Source organism: Bufo gargarizans, chromosome 3, assembly GCF_014858855.1.
Source record: "Bufo gargarizans isolate SCDJY-AF-19 chromosome 3, ASM1485885v1, whole genome shotgun sequence".
In the NCBI taxonomy this organism is placed as follows: domain Eukaryota; kingdom Metazoa; phylum Chordata; class Amphibia; order Anura; family Bufonidae; genus Bufo; species Bufo gargarizans.
Genome location: NC_058082.1, coordinates 243358642 through 243374098, shown reverse-complemented (window position 1 = coordinate 243374098; position 15457 = coordinate 243358642). Strand labels below are relative to the sequence as shown.

General features: G+C 42.9%; 1 protein-coding gene across 1 annotated transcript in view; it reads left to right on the top strand.

Annotated features, from left to right (window-relative positions):
• Positions 1-695: 695 nt before the first annotated feature.
• CFAP47 (cilia and flagella associated protein 47) overlaps positions 696-15457 on the top strand; it is a 465875-nt gene continuing 451113 nt past the window's right edge. Inside the window, exons 1-4 of the mRNA XM_044285568.1 lie at positions 696-772; positions 2687-2850; positions 5880-6031; positions 10075-10190. Coding sequence (XP_044141503.1) covers positions 2689-2850; positions 5880-6031; positions 10075-10190 — 430 coding nt within the window. The 5' untranslated portion in view covers positions 696-772; positions 2687-2688. The remainder of the gene's footprint in view (positions 773-2686; positions 2851-5879; positions 6032-10074; positions 10191-15457) is intronic.

Below are 15457 nucleotides of genomic sequence, written 5' to 3'. Positions count from 1 at the left end.
ATGTTGTGTACTGCGGCTGACCTAGAAGGGCTGCCAACCCTCCAGAAATTTCTGAACAGTCCGTAAAAATAGGCGACTTTTTTCCTGTGAGAGATAAAAAAAATAATGTGTCCGTGATTTTTGTGAGGCTGCTGGTGCACGAGTAGTTTGGTGGTAATGTCATCATTTCTCAGCTCACAGTAAATGCCGGCAATCAGTACATTGAGCTATAGACGGGGATTACTTCTCATCTGTATCATTCGTCCATAAAAACATTGGCTGCCCGTGATTTGGGGAGAAGTAGTCCAGAAGGAGGAGAAATTCTGGTTGGCAACCCTGCCCAGAAGTGTTACCCCAGGAGCATCATGCTGCACTGGAACCTGTGGTTGGTGTATTCATGTGTATGAGGGCATTAGTGCCCATCACCCCCTGAGCCTAGTATATGGGCACCACTTCCGAACGCATCCTCAGCACAGTCACTGCGCCATTCTGTGAAGCTGCTGCTGGGGACAACGTTGAACGTTCCCTCAAAATGCCCCGAGCACAGCACGTGGTACACAGCCCCGACCGAAACCTCACTTGTGATAGGTCCAGACCACATTGAGCGCCGCCCCCTCACAGTGCCCGCCCTCCCATTGGTGGAGGAAGTTGTACACCGTTCACCCGCTCTCCGCCCTGAAATTCCTGCCGTTGCCCAGCAACCGGAGGACGCTGGCTGACGCTCGTTTACCTTAGTGACTGGAGGCTGCGACTTGGAGAGTAAAGCGTGTTCCATCTATCCGTCCACAGCCCGGTACGTACCCGGTGCTCCCCGGTCACTGCCCTGGATATATCCCGGATCATGCAGCATCATACACTGCCCATAGAAACGTCTATGGAACCGTCTCCATCCCTGCACTTTCTACATTTTATCTCTCCAGTTTCCCCCTTTCCCTTTCCGCCTTCATTCCCCTGTGTTTACACAGTGTGTCTCTCTCTCCTTCCTCTCTATTTTACTCTTTCCTCTATTTTTCTTGCCCTCTTTCTTCAATGTCCTGTTTTTCTCTCCCCTCTCTCTCTTTTCACTTTCTATCTATTTTACTCTTTCTCCTTCTTCCTGCAAATGTATTAGGATATTATAAGTACCCAAATGCATCTCTTACCTGCTTCTCTTCTTTCTTTCTTTCTTTCTTTCTTTCTTTCTTTCTTTCTTTCTTTCTTTCTTTCTTTCTTTCTTTCTTTCTTTCTTTCTCTCCCTTCTCTCCTTCCTCATTTTCCCTCCCTATTTCTCAGACATCTCTGTTCCTCTCTCCTTTATTCCTCTCTTTCTCTGTCTCTTATTCTTTCCATCCTCTCTCTCATTGTGTACTCTCTATCTTCCTCACCTTCCTCTCTCTTTCCTTCTCTCTCTTTTCTTACTTTGTGTTATAATATAAATGTATCGGAGTGTTGTAAACACCGGAGTTCCCTATTTACTCTCTCTTTTCCTCCAATCTCTTCTTCCTTTCTCTTTTTCTATTTCAGTGTCTCGCTGTACCTCCTTTCACTTTCTTTTTTCTTTCCATTCCATCCTTATTATTTTTGCTATCTCTATCTCCACTGCCTCTCTCTACTTCCTCCCCCCTCTCTCTCTCTTTCCACTACCTCTCTCTACTTCCTACCCCTCTCTTTCTCTCTCTCCACTGCCTCTCTCTACTTCCTTCCGCCCTCTCTCTCTCCACTGCCTCTCTCTACTTCCTCCCCCTCTCTCTCTTTCCACTGCCTCTCTCTACTTCCTTCCCCTCTCTCTTTCCACTGCCTCTCTCTACTTCCTTCCCCTCTCTCTTTCCACTGCCTCTCTCTACTTCCTCCCCCTCTCTCTTTCCACTGCCTCTCTCTACTTCCTTCCGCCCTCTCTCTCTCCACTGCCTCTCTCTACTTCCTCCCCCCTCTCTCTCTCTTTCCACTACCTCTCTCTACTTCCTACCCCTCTCTTTCTCTCTCTCCACTGCCTCTCTCTACTTCCTTCCGCCCTCTCTCTCTCCACTGCCTCTCTCTACTTCCTCCCCCTCTCTCTCTTTCCACTGCCTCTCTCTACTTCCTTCCCCTCTCTCTTTCCTCTGCCTCTCTCTACTTCCTTCCCCTCTCTCTTTCCACTGCCTCTCTCTACTTCCTCCCCCTCTCTCTTTCCACTGCCTCTCTCTACTTCCTCCCCCTCTCTCTTTCCACTACCTCTCTCTACTTCCTACCCCTCTCTTTCTCTCTCTCCACTGCCTCTCTCTACTTCCTTCCGCCCTCTCTCTCTCCACTGCCTCTCTCTACTTCCTCCCCCTCTCTCTCTTTCCACTGCCTCTCTCTACTTCCTTCCCCTCTCTCTTTCCTCTGCCTCTCTCTACTTCCTTCCCCTCTCTCTTTCCACTGCCTCTCTCTACTTCCTCCCCCTCTCTCTTTCCACTGCCTCTCTCTACTTCCTCCCCCTCTCTCTTTCCACTGCCTCTCTCTACTTCCTTCCCCTCTCTCTTTCCTCTGCCTCTCTCTACTTCCTTCCCCTCTCTCTTTCCACTGCCTCTCTCTACTTCCTCCCCCTCTCTCTTTCCACTGCCTCTCTCTACTTCCTCCCCCTCTCTCTTTCCACTGCATCTCTCTACTTCCTCTCTCTTTCTTTTCACTTTCTTTTCTCGTGATGCACACAATGTATGAGTAGGGCAGTTCAGTATCATGTGATTGCTTATCCATTGTTCCCCTGCAGCCATGGAAGAATTACTGGACAAGACATTAGGAGTGAGGATTGCTCCCGGTCTTCTCCATTTCATGGATGTATTCGTTGGAAGGACTTACCAAGCCAATATCTCTGTGCAGAACATTAGTCATGTGGCTAAAGCAATCAAAATACATGGAGCAAGCGACCCCCAGGTATAAATCAGTATCAGGATGTATAGTGTGTTCTTCTATAGAAATATTTTCATTGTTTTCTTTGGGCAGTTCAGAAATTCACCTACCCATAGAAAATGTGATTACAAAAATTACCATTACTCCAATATTAGTTCAATTCTCTGCTGCTCCAGAGCAGACACTCCGCTGGTCCCCAGCTGCACATCCACGTGACCACGCAGGCAATCACTGGCCTCAGCTGTGATACCTGTATGTACATCCCAAGACTGTAATCAGGGATTGGCTGCAGTAGTCATGTAGCTGGACAAGTTAGCAAAGGGCGATGGGGACAGCGGAGCATCACCACTAGCATAACCAAAGGTTTAACAGGCGAATATTGGTATAACTGGCATCAGTGATGATGTGTCACCAAGTGGCACATGACCAGTAGTGATTTGCTGCTTAAGGCCAGTTATTGGCTGCTGCAGCACACATGACCCCATCTAGAAATTTACTGAAGGGGCTGGGATTCTTTTTTATCACCACATTCCAAGTGCCATTATTTTACCTTTTTTCTTTGATGTACCCCTATGGTGTTTGATTTTTATTGGATGAGCTTTATTTTTATGTGGTTCTATAAGGGGGTACATATAATTTATTACATTTTATAATTGTTTTTGTTATAGAGATTGTAAAAATATCATTTCCAACGTTCTTATCGCATTTTCTTACATTGTTTACTGTGCAGTATAAATAATACTATATCTGACAATGTAAATTTTTTTTTGCCATGTACAGTGCAGTATAATGTGTTATCTTTATTTTTACAAGATGCTTTGATGTTGACCTACTGTACTTTTAGACATAAACTAATTTTTTGTGAAAAAAATGTGTTTATTTTTTATTTAAAAAAAATACATTTTAATTAAAGTTAACCTGTCACCGGGATTTTGTGTATAGAGCTGAGGAGATGGGTTGCTAGATGGCCGCTAGCACATCTGCAATACCCAGTCCCCATAGCTCTGTGTGCTTTTATTGTGTAAAAAAAAGATTTGATACATATGCAAATTAACCTGAGATGAGTCATATCTTACTTGTGTGACCAGAGGAGTCATATTTTCAAGCTCTGACTCATCTCAGGTTAATTTGCATATGTATCAAATCAGTTTTTTTTTACACAATAAAAGCACACCGAGCTATGGGGACTGGGTATTGCAGATGTGCTAGCAGCCATCTAGCAACCCATGTCCTCAGCTCTATACACAAAATCCCGGTGACAGGTTCCCTATAAAGGGGTTTTCCATCCTGTAGATATTGGTGACCCCCAATATCAGATCAGTGTGGGTTCAACACCTCGCACCTCCACCAATGAGCTGTTTTCAGCAGCCGACAGTGCGGGAACAAAACTGTGGACGGAGCTGGAAGCAGAAGGCGGCATCACTGTATATTGCTGGGTTACACAGTGGTTGAAGCCTTCTGCTTCCGGCTCCGTCGGCTGTTTTATTTCCGACTGCCAAAAAGAGGTGCTGGTTATTGGACCCCCCCCCGGTGATCTGATATTGATGACCTACAGTACAGACCAAAAGTTTGGACACACCTTCTCATTCAAAGAGTTTTCTTTATTTTCATGACTATGAAAATTGTAGATTCACACTGAAGGCATCAAAACTATGAATTAACACATGTGGAATTATATACATAACCAATAAGTGTGAAACAACTGAAAATATGTCATTCTAGGTTCTTCAAAGTAGCCACCTTTTGCTTTGATTACTGCTTTGCACACTCTTGGCATTCTCTTGATGAGCTTCAAGAGGTAGTCACCTGAAATGGTTTTCACTTCACAGGTGTGCCCTGTCAGGTTTAATAAGTGGGATTTCTTGCCTTATAAATGGGGTTGGGACCATCAGTTGCGTTGTGGAGAAGTCAGGTGGATACACAGCTGATAGTCCTACTGAATAGACTGTTAGAATTTGTATTATGGCAAGAAAAAAGCAGCTAAGTAAAGAAAAACGAGTGGCCATCATTACTTTAAGAAATGAAGGTCAGTCAGCCGAAAAATTGGGAAAACTTTGAAAGTAAGGGCTATTTGACCATGAATGAGAGTGATGGGGTGCTGCGCCAGATGACCTGGCCTCCACAGTCACCAGACCTGAACCCAATCGAGATGTTTTGGGGTGAGCTGGACCGCAGAGTGAAGGCAAAAGGGCCAACAAGTGCTAAGCATCTCTGTGAACTCCTTCAAGACTGTTGGAAGACCATTTCAGGTGACTACCTCTTGAAGCTTATCAAGAGAATGCCAAGAGTGTGCAAAGCAGTAATCAAAGCAAAAGGTGGCTCCTTTGATGGAACCTAGAATATGACATATTTTCAGTTGTTTCACACTTGTTTGTTATGTATATAAATCCACATGTGTTAATTCATAGTTTTGATGCCTTCATAGTCATGAAAATAAAGAAAACTCTTTGAATGAGAAGGTGTTTCCAAATATTTGGTCTGTACTGTATATAATTGTAACTTTGATCATTTGTCCTTATCGTCTGTCAGACTACTTTGGTGCTGAAGTCTCTGTTGACTGTGACATCTAAGGGGTTGAAGAGCTAATATCGGAGCATTCTCCATTGCCTACCGTTCCATCAGACCCCTCAAAACTTCTGAAAGCACGAGAGCAGTGCAGATATTCTCAGAGTAATGGCCAAGCAGGTTACATGACTGAGACATTTAAGTTGTCATCCTGTTATGGCCACAGGTGTCCAGGAGATGGTCCCTTCATGTTCAGTACTCAGGGTTCTCTGCACTAAACACCTCCCAGCTCCTACGCTCGGAGCGGTCAATCTAGCAGTCTCCTGATTGAACGCTAGAGCTGAGGGTCTGGAAAGCATTCCAGAGATACAGTATCTAAAGTTCACACTACAGAAGGATGATTTATTATACGTGATGGGAAAGTGCAGTGCACATTAAAGGAATTACCTTGGTGGAGAGTGGAAGGACTGTAGATACAGCCACTTATATGTTCCTCTTCCCTTTCCATTCCGCATGGTAAATACATGTCTGCTCATGTTCCTCTCCAGTTTACACTATATGTACAAAATCCAGAGAAGCCTATAGCACCCGGGCTCCAAGTGACAGCATCTGTGGAATATCGTCCCTCCAAAAAGGAAGACATTCATGACAAGCTACTGGTTGTGGTTGATAATGACGTCATTGAGGTGCCATTATTAGGGTAAGATGTTTCCATTTATTCACCACTATACATTGGTCGGACCCCCACGCAATCCTGTGGATAGGGGATAACTTTTAAGCTTAGCAACACCCCATTAACCATGTTATGTAACTGATTGCTGGCTTCCTATGTGCATTCATGTAGCCTCACCCCAGTATTACTTATATAGATTACTTTGAATATTTTCAGGGTTTTAAAGGGAGCCTGTCACCAGATCGTTCACAGTTACACCAGGCACAGTGCCTCGTAGGGCTTGCTGAGCTGAACGTAACATTACTTTTCAATTAGCAATCTGTTGCTTCATTCTAGAGAAAAAAATAATTTTGATTTATATTTAAATGAGCAGTTAAGTGCACGGAGGGCGGGCCACTCCGTGCACCTTTGCTCCTCCTCCTTCCTCTGCCAGCTCCTCCCTCCCTTTTAAATGACACAGTAGTAGTACGTTCTCTCCAGAATGAAGCAAGGGATCACAAAATGAAAGTTATCATTCCATTCCGCTGATCTAGCTCTACAAGGCGTTCTGCCTGGTTGTCAGGTGGCAGATTCCCTTTAAAGAGAGCATTACGTCTCCATTTACACAGATCAAAAGACTTTAACCATAATATTTTTTTTTAGAAAGTTTCATAATTTCATAGTACACAGGGAATGAGCTTAGTTTACAGAAAGTCAGAAAACCCCTTTAAGCAAGAGAAGATTGAAGCACGGAGGAAGCGCGGCAGCTTTTACAAAGCTTGATTTATGATGCTGGGATTTGAGCTGTGCACAAAAACATTAATAATACTTGAAAGTGGTAAAAAAAAGTAATTTTACCTGACTGCAAATGAATGAAGTGGAAACTCTGTAGATAAAATATTAATATTAATGTCCCTCCACCTTTCACAGGTTTAAATAGAGTCATTATTTAATAATTCATTGTAACTACTATCAGTGCAACAGATGTCCTCAAGTAATTCTTAATTTTTGACATATTCAGGTTGTTTTTTGGTGGAGAAGCTCATTCTTGCCTGTTATAATTCATTCTTGCGAGTGCTTGAGTTAATTGAATTGGACGTCATTATGAGGCACTTTCCCTTGTGTCACAGCTGTCCACTGTCTTCTCCTGCCTTTCACGTTACTCAGCTTCTACAGTGTCTACTTTCACAGCTATACACAACACTTACTATGGCCTCCTACAGATCCTGACTACACGCCGGGCTATTATCTAAACACCTAATGCTTGGCATACATTGTAGTCAGGGGTGTAGCTATAGGGGGTGCAGAGGTAGCAGTCGCTACCGGGCCCTGGAGCCTGAGGGGGCCCAAAGATCCTTGTGCCATTTAAGAGGACACTGGTATTATAGAAAGTGCATGCTGGTCAAGTGACACCTTTGGCTGGAGGGAAGGGGTTAGGTCAAGAATTTGGCATGGGGGGGGGGGGGGTTGCCATTTTAATGTTTGCTTCAGGCAGAAGGAAGGCTATGTGCTTCCCTGCCCCTGGCCACAAAGCACTGAGGGAGGAGGGGCCCAAGCTGAACATTTGCACCAGGGCCCATGAGCCTATAGCTAAGCCCCTGATTGTAGTCAGCCATTGTTCCTGACCATCTTATATACAAGGACACTGCTCAGATGACCATTTATGTGTTTTCAATGGAGAGAGGGGGATACCGTACGTTGCCATCAGACAAATAAGGAGAACATAAGGATTGGGCATGCTGAAATCCAACTGTCCAATTCTTCTGTTCCCTGGGGGAAAGTCAGGGCACCCTCATACACATATCTGGTGGCTTCGACTCAGGGCAATTAAAGGAAATCTGTCAACTCCAAAGCACCCCCCAAATTAGCGCACTTAGGGTGGGATCACACTGGCGGTAGGGATTCCGTTATAGCTTTCTGTTATAACAGGGTTATAACGGAACTTAACGGAATCCATAAGATGGAATGCAAAATGGAAGCCTTTAGGAGGCATTCCGTTTTGCTTCGTCCTAAAAGAAGTCTATGGGAAAACATAACGGATCCATCTGGGTCCCGTTATGCAAGACGGAAAACATAGTCCTGTCGACAGGACTTTGTTTTCCGTCTTGCATTAACGAGAACCAGACGGATCCGTTTTGATTCCCATAGACTTCTATTAGGACAGAGAGCAAACGGAATGTCTTTTAAAGGCGTCCATTTTGCATTCCGTCATAATGCAAGTCTATGGGCAGCAAAATGGATCCGCCCTTCCGTCTTATGGATTCTGTTATGTTCCGTTATAACAAAGTCATAACGGAATCCCTAACCCTAGTGTGAACCCACCCTTATAGTGTAAGTGACACTGCGTCTGATTATGTCATTTTTATCTTCATATTCACTTGCATTCCAGCAGTAAAGTGCATTGAGAGGACTGCTCCTTGAGTCCTCTACATTATGTGCATGAGCACGGGAGTCCTCTCAATGCATCTCACTGCCTGTTTATGGGAGCTTAGCATTAAAGTGCAAGTATGAAGATAAAAATGACATATACTCAGACACTTCAACCTTCCAGGTTTCTAAGGTCACAGTCCTTGGGGCATTAACATGACCATTAGCAGTACTATCTCCATATCTCTGAATGGGAGCAGTAGGCATGGCTACTGCACAGTGTATGGAACTATGTCATTCTGATGCCTAGTACTGGCGCTGTAGCTCTAAAAACAGCGGATTGACTGAAGTGCTAGGCGCAGGACCTCTACTGATCTGATATTGATGACCTATCCCGAGGATAGCTCTTCAGTAAGTAAATCTTAGGACACCCCTTTAACTGGGAAGATCATGTCGTAATTTTTTTTTTAACAAAAATAAATTTTTACCTTAAGGCTCTATTCACACATGCGCAAATGGGTCTGCATCCTTTCCGCAATTTTGTGTAACGGGTGCGGACCCATTCATTCTCTATGGGGGACTGTACACAGTGTGCTCTCCGAATCCGCATTTCCGTGGGCCGTGAGTCCGCAAAAAATAGAACATGTCCTATTCTTGTCCGCAATTGCGGACAAGAATAGGCAGTTCTATGGGGGGTGCCGGCCGCAATTTGCAGATCTGCAATACACTACGGACATGTGAATAGACCCTTATTGTGGCTCACTTACTAAATTCTTGCATTTCACAAGCCCACCAGAGGAAGATGTGTCTAATTTATTGAGGGACGCATGTCTCTAAATATATTTGTCACATTTGTGATGTCTGTGCACCAGAAATGGAAGTTTTCTTTCTTAATGGGGTATTCACATCTTGGACATTGGGGGCATATCACCAGGATATGCCCCCGATGTCTGATAGGTATGGGTCCCACCTCTCGGACACGCACCTATATTTAGAACGGAGCCAGCAAAGTGCTGGAGGGCGCACTCGCGATCTCCCTCCATTTATTCCTATGGGAGCGCTGAAAATAGTCAAGCTGGCTTGGCTTTTTCTGTCAGCTCCATACAAGTGAATGGAGTGGTGGAAGCGCTTATTTTTGACGCAATAGAAATAGATGGAGGGCGGCCTCTCATGCACGGTGCACCCTCTGGCACTGTGCTGGCTCCGTTTTAAGTATAGGTGCGGGTCCCAGAGGTGGAACCTGCACCTTTCAGACATTGGGGGCATATCCTAGCCATATTCCCTCAATGTCCAAGATGGTAATACCCCTTTAAATTATTAGAAATGTATAGGGGCTTCCCCTTCCAATAAGTACTGCCCAGTTTTATAAAAAGTGGCAAGAGCAACTGAGAAAAGCATAGGGGGAGATTTATCAAACTGGTGTGAAGTAGAACTGCCCTAGTTGCCCGTAGCAACCAATCAGATTCCACCTTTCATTTTCCAAAGGGGCTGTGAAAAATGCAAAGTGGAATCTGATTGGTTGCTATGGGCAACTAAGCCAGTTCTACTTTACGCCACTTTGATAAATGACCTCATAAAGTCGCAATTTTTGGCGCAAAAGGTTAGACTTTTATATGTCAGTACAGCTTTTGTCTTTTCAGTGTCTTTTCTGTATAAAGCACCTAGCTCAAGAGTGTAACTGATTATTATTATTATTATTAATAATACAACTGCTTTTTTTCCAGTTTGACCCCTTCCTGCTGTCTAGAAATTGACCCAGAAGTAAATTTTGGCGACCTGGTTGCAAATAGTAAAGTGATCTACAAGGAGATTGCAGTTACAAACCATGGTTCTTCTCCAGGTAAAACCCCTCTGTATATTGGACCATTCTGTGGGATTTCTGATTCTTGTCTTGCAGAACGGTAGAATTTTGCTGCCCTTTTAGGTCGAGCATCTTCCTAATACATTGAAATGAAGTGACAACTGTTAACCCCTGCCTTGTGGGATCATAGCAGAATGATATTCACCTTTTCCTGCAATTTTGAAGCAAGTGCTGCAGTTCTTACCAGTTTAGGCTTGATGTGCATGGAGCCAGGGTAGAGGTACACAGAGAGTCAAGCCATAGACACTCAGTAAAGTACTGGGGGGCGCCTCCATATGACACAATATTAGGTTTCCTTCACACACCTATACCTAAAATATACCATGTTTTTCTTTTTCACAAGGCTTTGGTGTATTTTTTATTTATTTTTTACCACATTTTTGCTGGCTTATTTCATTATAGAGAAGATAGCGGAAAGAAAAAAAGGACACCTTAAAGAAAACGCTATGCTTTGCGAATGCCGCCAAACAGTAAAATAATTTTTTGTCGAACAAAGATATAAAAAAAAAATTCCAGGATAGATGGCAGCTCTATTCCTGACAACTGTGTGAATGCAACCGTATAGACATATTTTACTTTAGAAGCAGTGTTTCTAGGGGAGAATACATCTGTGATGTTAAAGAAACTCTTTGGGATTTTTTTTTTCTTTGCCTATATAGTGCAGGATAGGCCTTTTTTAAAGACTAAGACAGAAGTTTTATATATTCTTACATTAGCACAATAATGACTTGTGTTAGTTTCCAGTTGATACATAATTCCACTAGGTGGCAGCATTATTACTAATTTGCAGCATACAGTACATGTAAGCACTTGTTACCTCGCTTCATTTTGGAATCTAAAGAGTAAAAAAAAAATAGTAGCACTCACCGGTGTTTTTGGCTCCCTCACGTCTGTTTAATTAAAATGAAATCATTGATGAGATCTTGAAAGACTTCAAGCACTGCTAGTCTACAAGTGCACTCTGGCCTACTTAGCCATTCACTTCTGCATATCTTTTTGAGCAGAACTATAGAGTTGATACTATAAAATTGCTGTATTTAAGGGGTCGCTGCCATAAAATGTGCTGTGACACGTCTTTAAAGATTTTTTTATGTTACTGGTCGTAGGAAAACACAAGTTACAGTTTTACCAGTCTATCATGTAAAATAGGTTAAAATAAAAATAATAATACTCACCTCAACCATTTGCATGCGCTGGAACACTCACTCCCCACTTGAGGCAGCAGGACCTGCGCTCCAGCGTGATGATGTCACATGAGGTACGGTACTTTTTTTTTGGCCTGCACTAAAGGGGGCAATTTATAATACCGGGCCACAAAAGGAACAATTTATAATACTGGGAACACAAAGTGTCAATTTATAATACCAGGGACACAGAAGGGGCATTTTAGAATACTGGGGGCACAAATGGGGTCATCATCTATACTGTGGGTCACAAAGAGGGCCATTATTTATATTAGGGGCACTGTGTAGGGCATTATCCATACTGGGGTGCACTATCTATAGTGGGGCGGGGGGGACTATTGGGGAGCCATTATATATATAATGAGGGCACTGCAGAGGTTGGGATAAAAAAAAAATAAGTCAGCTATTTTTAATGGGCAATAAAAAAACTGATGCAACACAGCCGTAGAAAAAAATCGATAAGGAGCCAGAAAATTCGACGGGGCCTTTTTTTTTTTACTTTGTATGCTATGACTAATAAGGCTGCCCACCAGAAACATGTAAGCAAAAGTCTATATGTTTGAAGATTAGATAAAGTATGATGGATTTTGCCGCAAAAACTTATATTTTTCATCTGAAAAATTAACACTTGTCATAGGGTTTTTTACGGACCCATAGACTATAATGGGCTTGATGGATCCATGAACACGGACAAAATAGAGCATGCATCCGTGCTAAAAACACGGACCCACGAACCATGGTAAAAAAACGGATATGTGAATACACACATTAAAATGAATGGATACGTGTGCTTTCTGTCGAATGCGCAGTTACTGTAAGTATCAGTGCATGCGCAATGATATAAAAGCAAATCTGTATCAGCGATTTTTAGCAACATGTGCAGCCATGATAATCTCATTACTATAAGTATTGGCTCATGCGCAAAAGATTGGACTAGTTAACCGAATCAGTTGTACATGCGCGGATACTCGTAACAAGATTATCATGGCTGGAAGAGATGTGCAGCCATGTTTATCGATTTGCTCGTCCCTAATATATATACAGTATATATATATATAGATGAGTCCCCCTTGTGACCCATGTGGCTGCTGTAAATCATATCTCTAAATTCTGGAAATAAGATCTGCGGCAAAATGGCTGCCCCCATAACCATGTATTGAAAATAGAATTTAAAAAAATCTACAGTCATAAAATCAAATCAGTTTAGAAAAAGTAACGTGTATCACTTTCTGGTTTTAATTGCCAGCTACAGAAATCCTAGGTGACACATTCTCTCTGACATCCGGGCTTCACTCTGGTCCTTCTGTCTTCTCAGGACATGATCATGGCTGGTATGCCTCCCTCTGCACCAGTTAGAGCCACTTATAACTAAAGCCTGCATTAGACGGGCAGAGTTTCTGGCAGATCATTGCTAATGAGCATTCGTGGTAACGCTACTTAGCAATCAGTTGGCAGTATACAGTTGCAAGAAAAAGTATGTGAACCCTTTGGAATGATATAGATTTTTGCAAAAATTGGTCATAAAATGTGATCTGATCTTCATCTAAGTCACAGCAGCTGCCCTGCCCTATAAAAAACACACACCAGTTCTGGGTTTGCTTTTCACAAGAAGCATTGCCTGATGTGAATGATGCCTCACACAAAAGAGCTCTCAGAAGACCTACAATTAAGAATTGTTGACTTGCATAAAGCTGGAAAGGGTTTTAAAAGTATCTCCAAAAGCCTTGCTGTTCATCAGTCGACGGTAAGACAAATTGTCTATAAATGGAGAAAGTTCAGCACTGCTGCTACTCTCCCTAGGAGTGGCTGTCCTGTAAAGATGACTGTAAGAGCACAGCGCAGACTGCTCAATGAGGTGAAGAAGAATCCTAGAGTGTCAGCTAAAGACTTACAAAAATCTCTGGCATATGCTAACATTCCTGTTAGCGGATCTACGATACGTAAAACACTAAACAAGAATGGATTTCATGGGAGAATACCACAGAGGAAGCCACTGCTGTCCAAAAAAAAACATTGCTGCACGTTTACAGTTTGCAGTTTGACAGTAGCTCCATTCCCCTGAAGACGCCACATCTGTGGCGAAACATGTTGGGGGAGCTGCAATTCGGATTTTAGGCTAGGTGCATGTAGGACTAAGTGTCATAGTGTTGATTGACTGCAGACTCAGCGCACTTAGACACATAAGCGGCAGTGAATCGCGATAAATGATACATAACAAAATGAAAGCGAGAGATTGAAATCTAAAGCGACTTGATAGATGGTCCTCAACAATGCGATCTATTTAGATATATAATGACTGCTGTAATAGCAAACAAAAGAAAGATAGACGCATGAGAATGAGTCAGGATATATAGGTGAAGTAACCCATATCCTCTGCTGCTTGAGCTCTACAGCACCTATAATTTTAAAGTTCCTTTCTTTCCCGATTCACACTAGCTTTAATAAATGAAATAAATGTTATATTTTAATAGACCTGAAACGGGAATTTAGTAGCCTAGGCCATTTGAACTTTATTATTTATATATTCCGGGTCCAAAGGGTCCTTGAAATAAATTCAGTTTGCACAAGAGCACCTGGATGTTCCACAGCAGTACTGGCAAAATATTCTGTGGACAGATGAAACCAAAGTTGAGTTGTTTGGAAGAAACACACAACACTATGTGTGGAGAAAAAGAGGCACAGCACACCAACATCAAAACCTCATCCCAACTGTGAAGTATGGTGGTGGGGGCATCATGGTTTGGGGCTGCTTTGCTGCGTCAGGCCCTGGACGATTTGCTATCATCAAAGGAAAAATGAATTCTCAAGTTTATCAAGACATTTTGCAGGAGAACTTAAGGCCATCTGTCCACCAGCTGAAGCTCAACAGAAGATGGGTGTTGCAACAGGACAACGACCCAAAGCATAGAAGTAAATCAACAACAGAATGGCTTAAACAGAAGAAAATACGCCTTCTGGAGTGGCCCAGTCAGAGTCCTGACCTCAACCCGATTGAGATGCTGTGGCATGACCTCAAGAAAGTGATTCACACCAGACATCCCAAGAATATTGCTGAACTGAAACAGTTCTGTAAAGAGGAATGGTCAAGAATTACTCCTAACAGACAGAAACAAATTGGTAGGTGTGGATCAATGGACAGTCAGCTGCGGTGCCCTTAATAGGACAGGTTCAAAGTCCTTAATACAAAGTAGAAAAGAGGTTAACGGGTGCCGCGCTAAATTATGAAGCAGTATACGGGATCAAGAACCAGAATACAACGTGCCAAATTCGTATGATGCACAAGCGAAAAATTCCAAATCCATAAACAATAGTATACAGGCGGATCTCACACTTCCATATATACCATGCGAAGATTTTCAGCAACCTGTTACTCAGCTGCACATATATGAAGACGGCTGTCTTACGTCTTCCAGTTCACATGCAAAGGAATGGATGTCCGCCTGCAATATGCGATGAAATCTCCCTTAGGTATAACAATCACACGAAAAGCTTGATCCGAAACAGCCCGGATTACCCTAGTAAAGGACAGAAAAAGATTGCGCAATACCCTCGGGATTTAAAAGTAGGAATACTTTAATCTACTTACAAAAAGCAAGTTTTCACAAGCATGTAAAATACCCGACCCGGGTTTCGCACTTAGCTTCGTCAGGGGCCCCTGACGAAGCTAAGTGCGAAACCCGGGTCGGGTATTTTACATGCTTGTGAAAACTTGCTTTTTGTAAGTAGATTAAAGTATTCCTACTTTTAAATCCCGAGGGTATTGCGCAATCTTTTTCTGTCCTTTACTAGGGTAATCCGGGCTGTTTCGGATCAAGCTTTTCGTGTGATTGTTATACCTAAGGGAGATTTCATCGCATATTGCAGGCGGACATCCATTCCTTTGCATGTGAACTGGAAGACGTAAGACAGCCGTCTTCATATATGTGCAGCTGAGTAACAGGTTGCTGAAAATCTTCGCATGGTATATATGGAAGTGTGAGATCCGCCTGTATACTATTGTTTATGGATTTGGAATTTTTCGCTTGTGCATCATACGAATTTGGCACGTTGTATTCTGGTTCT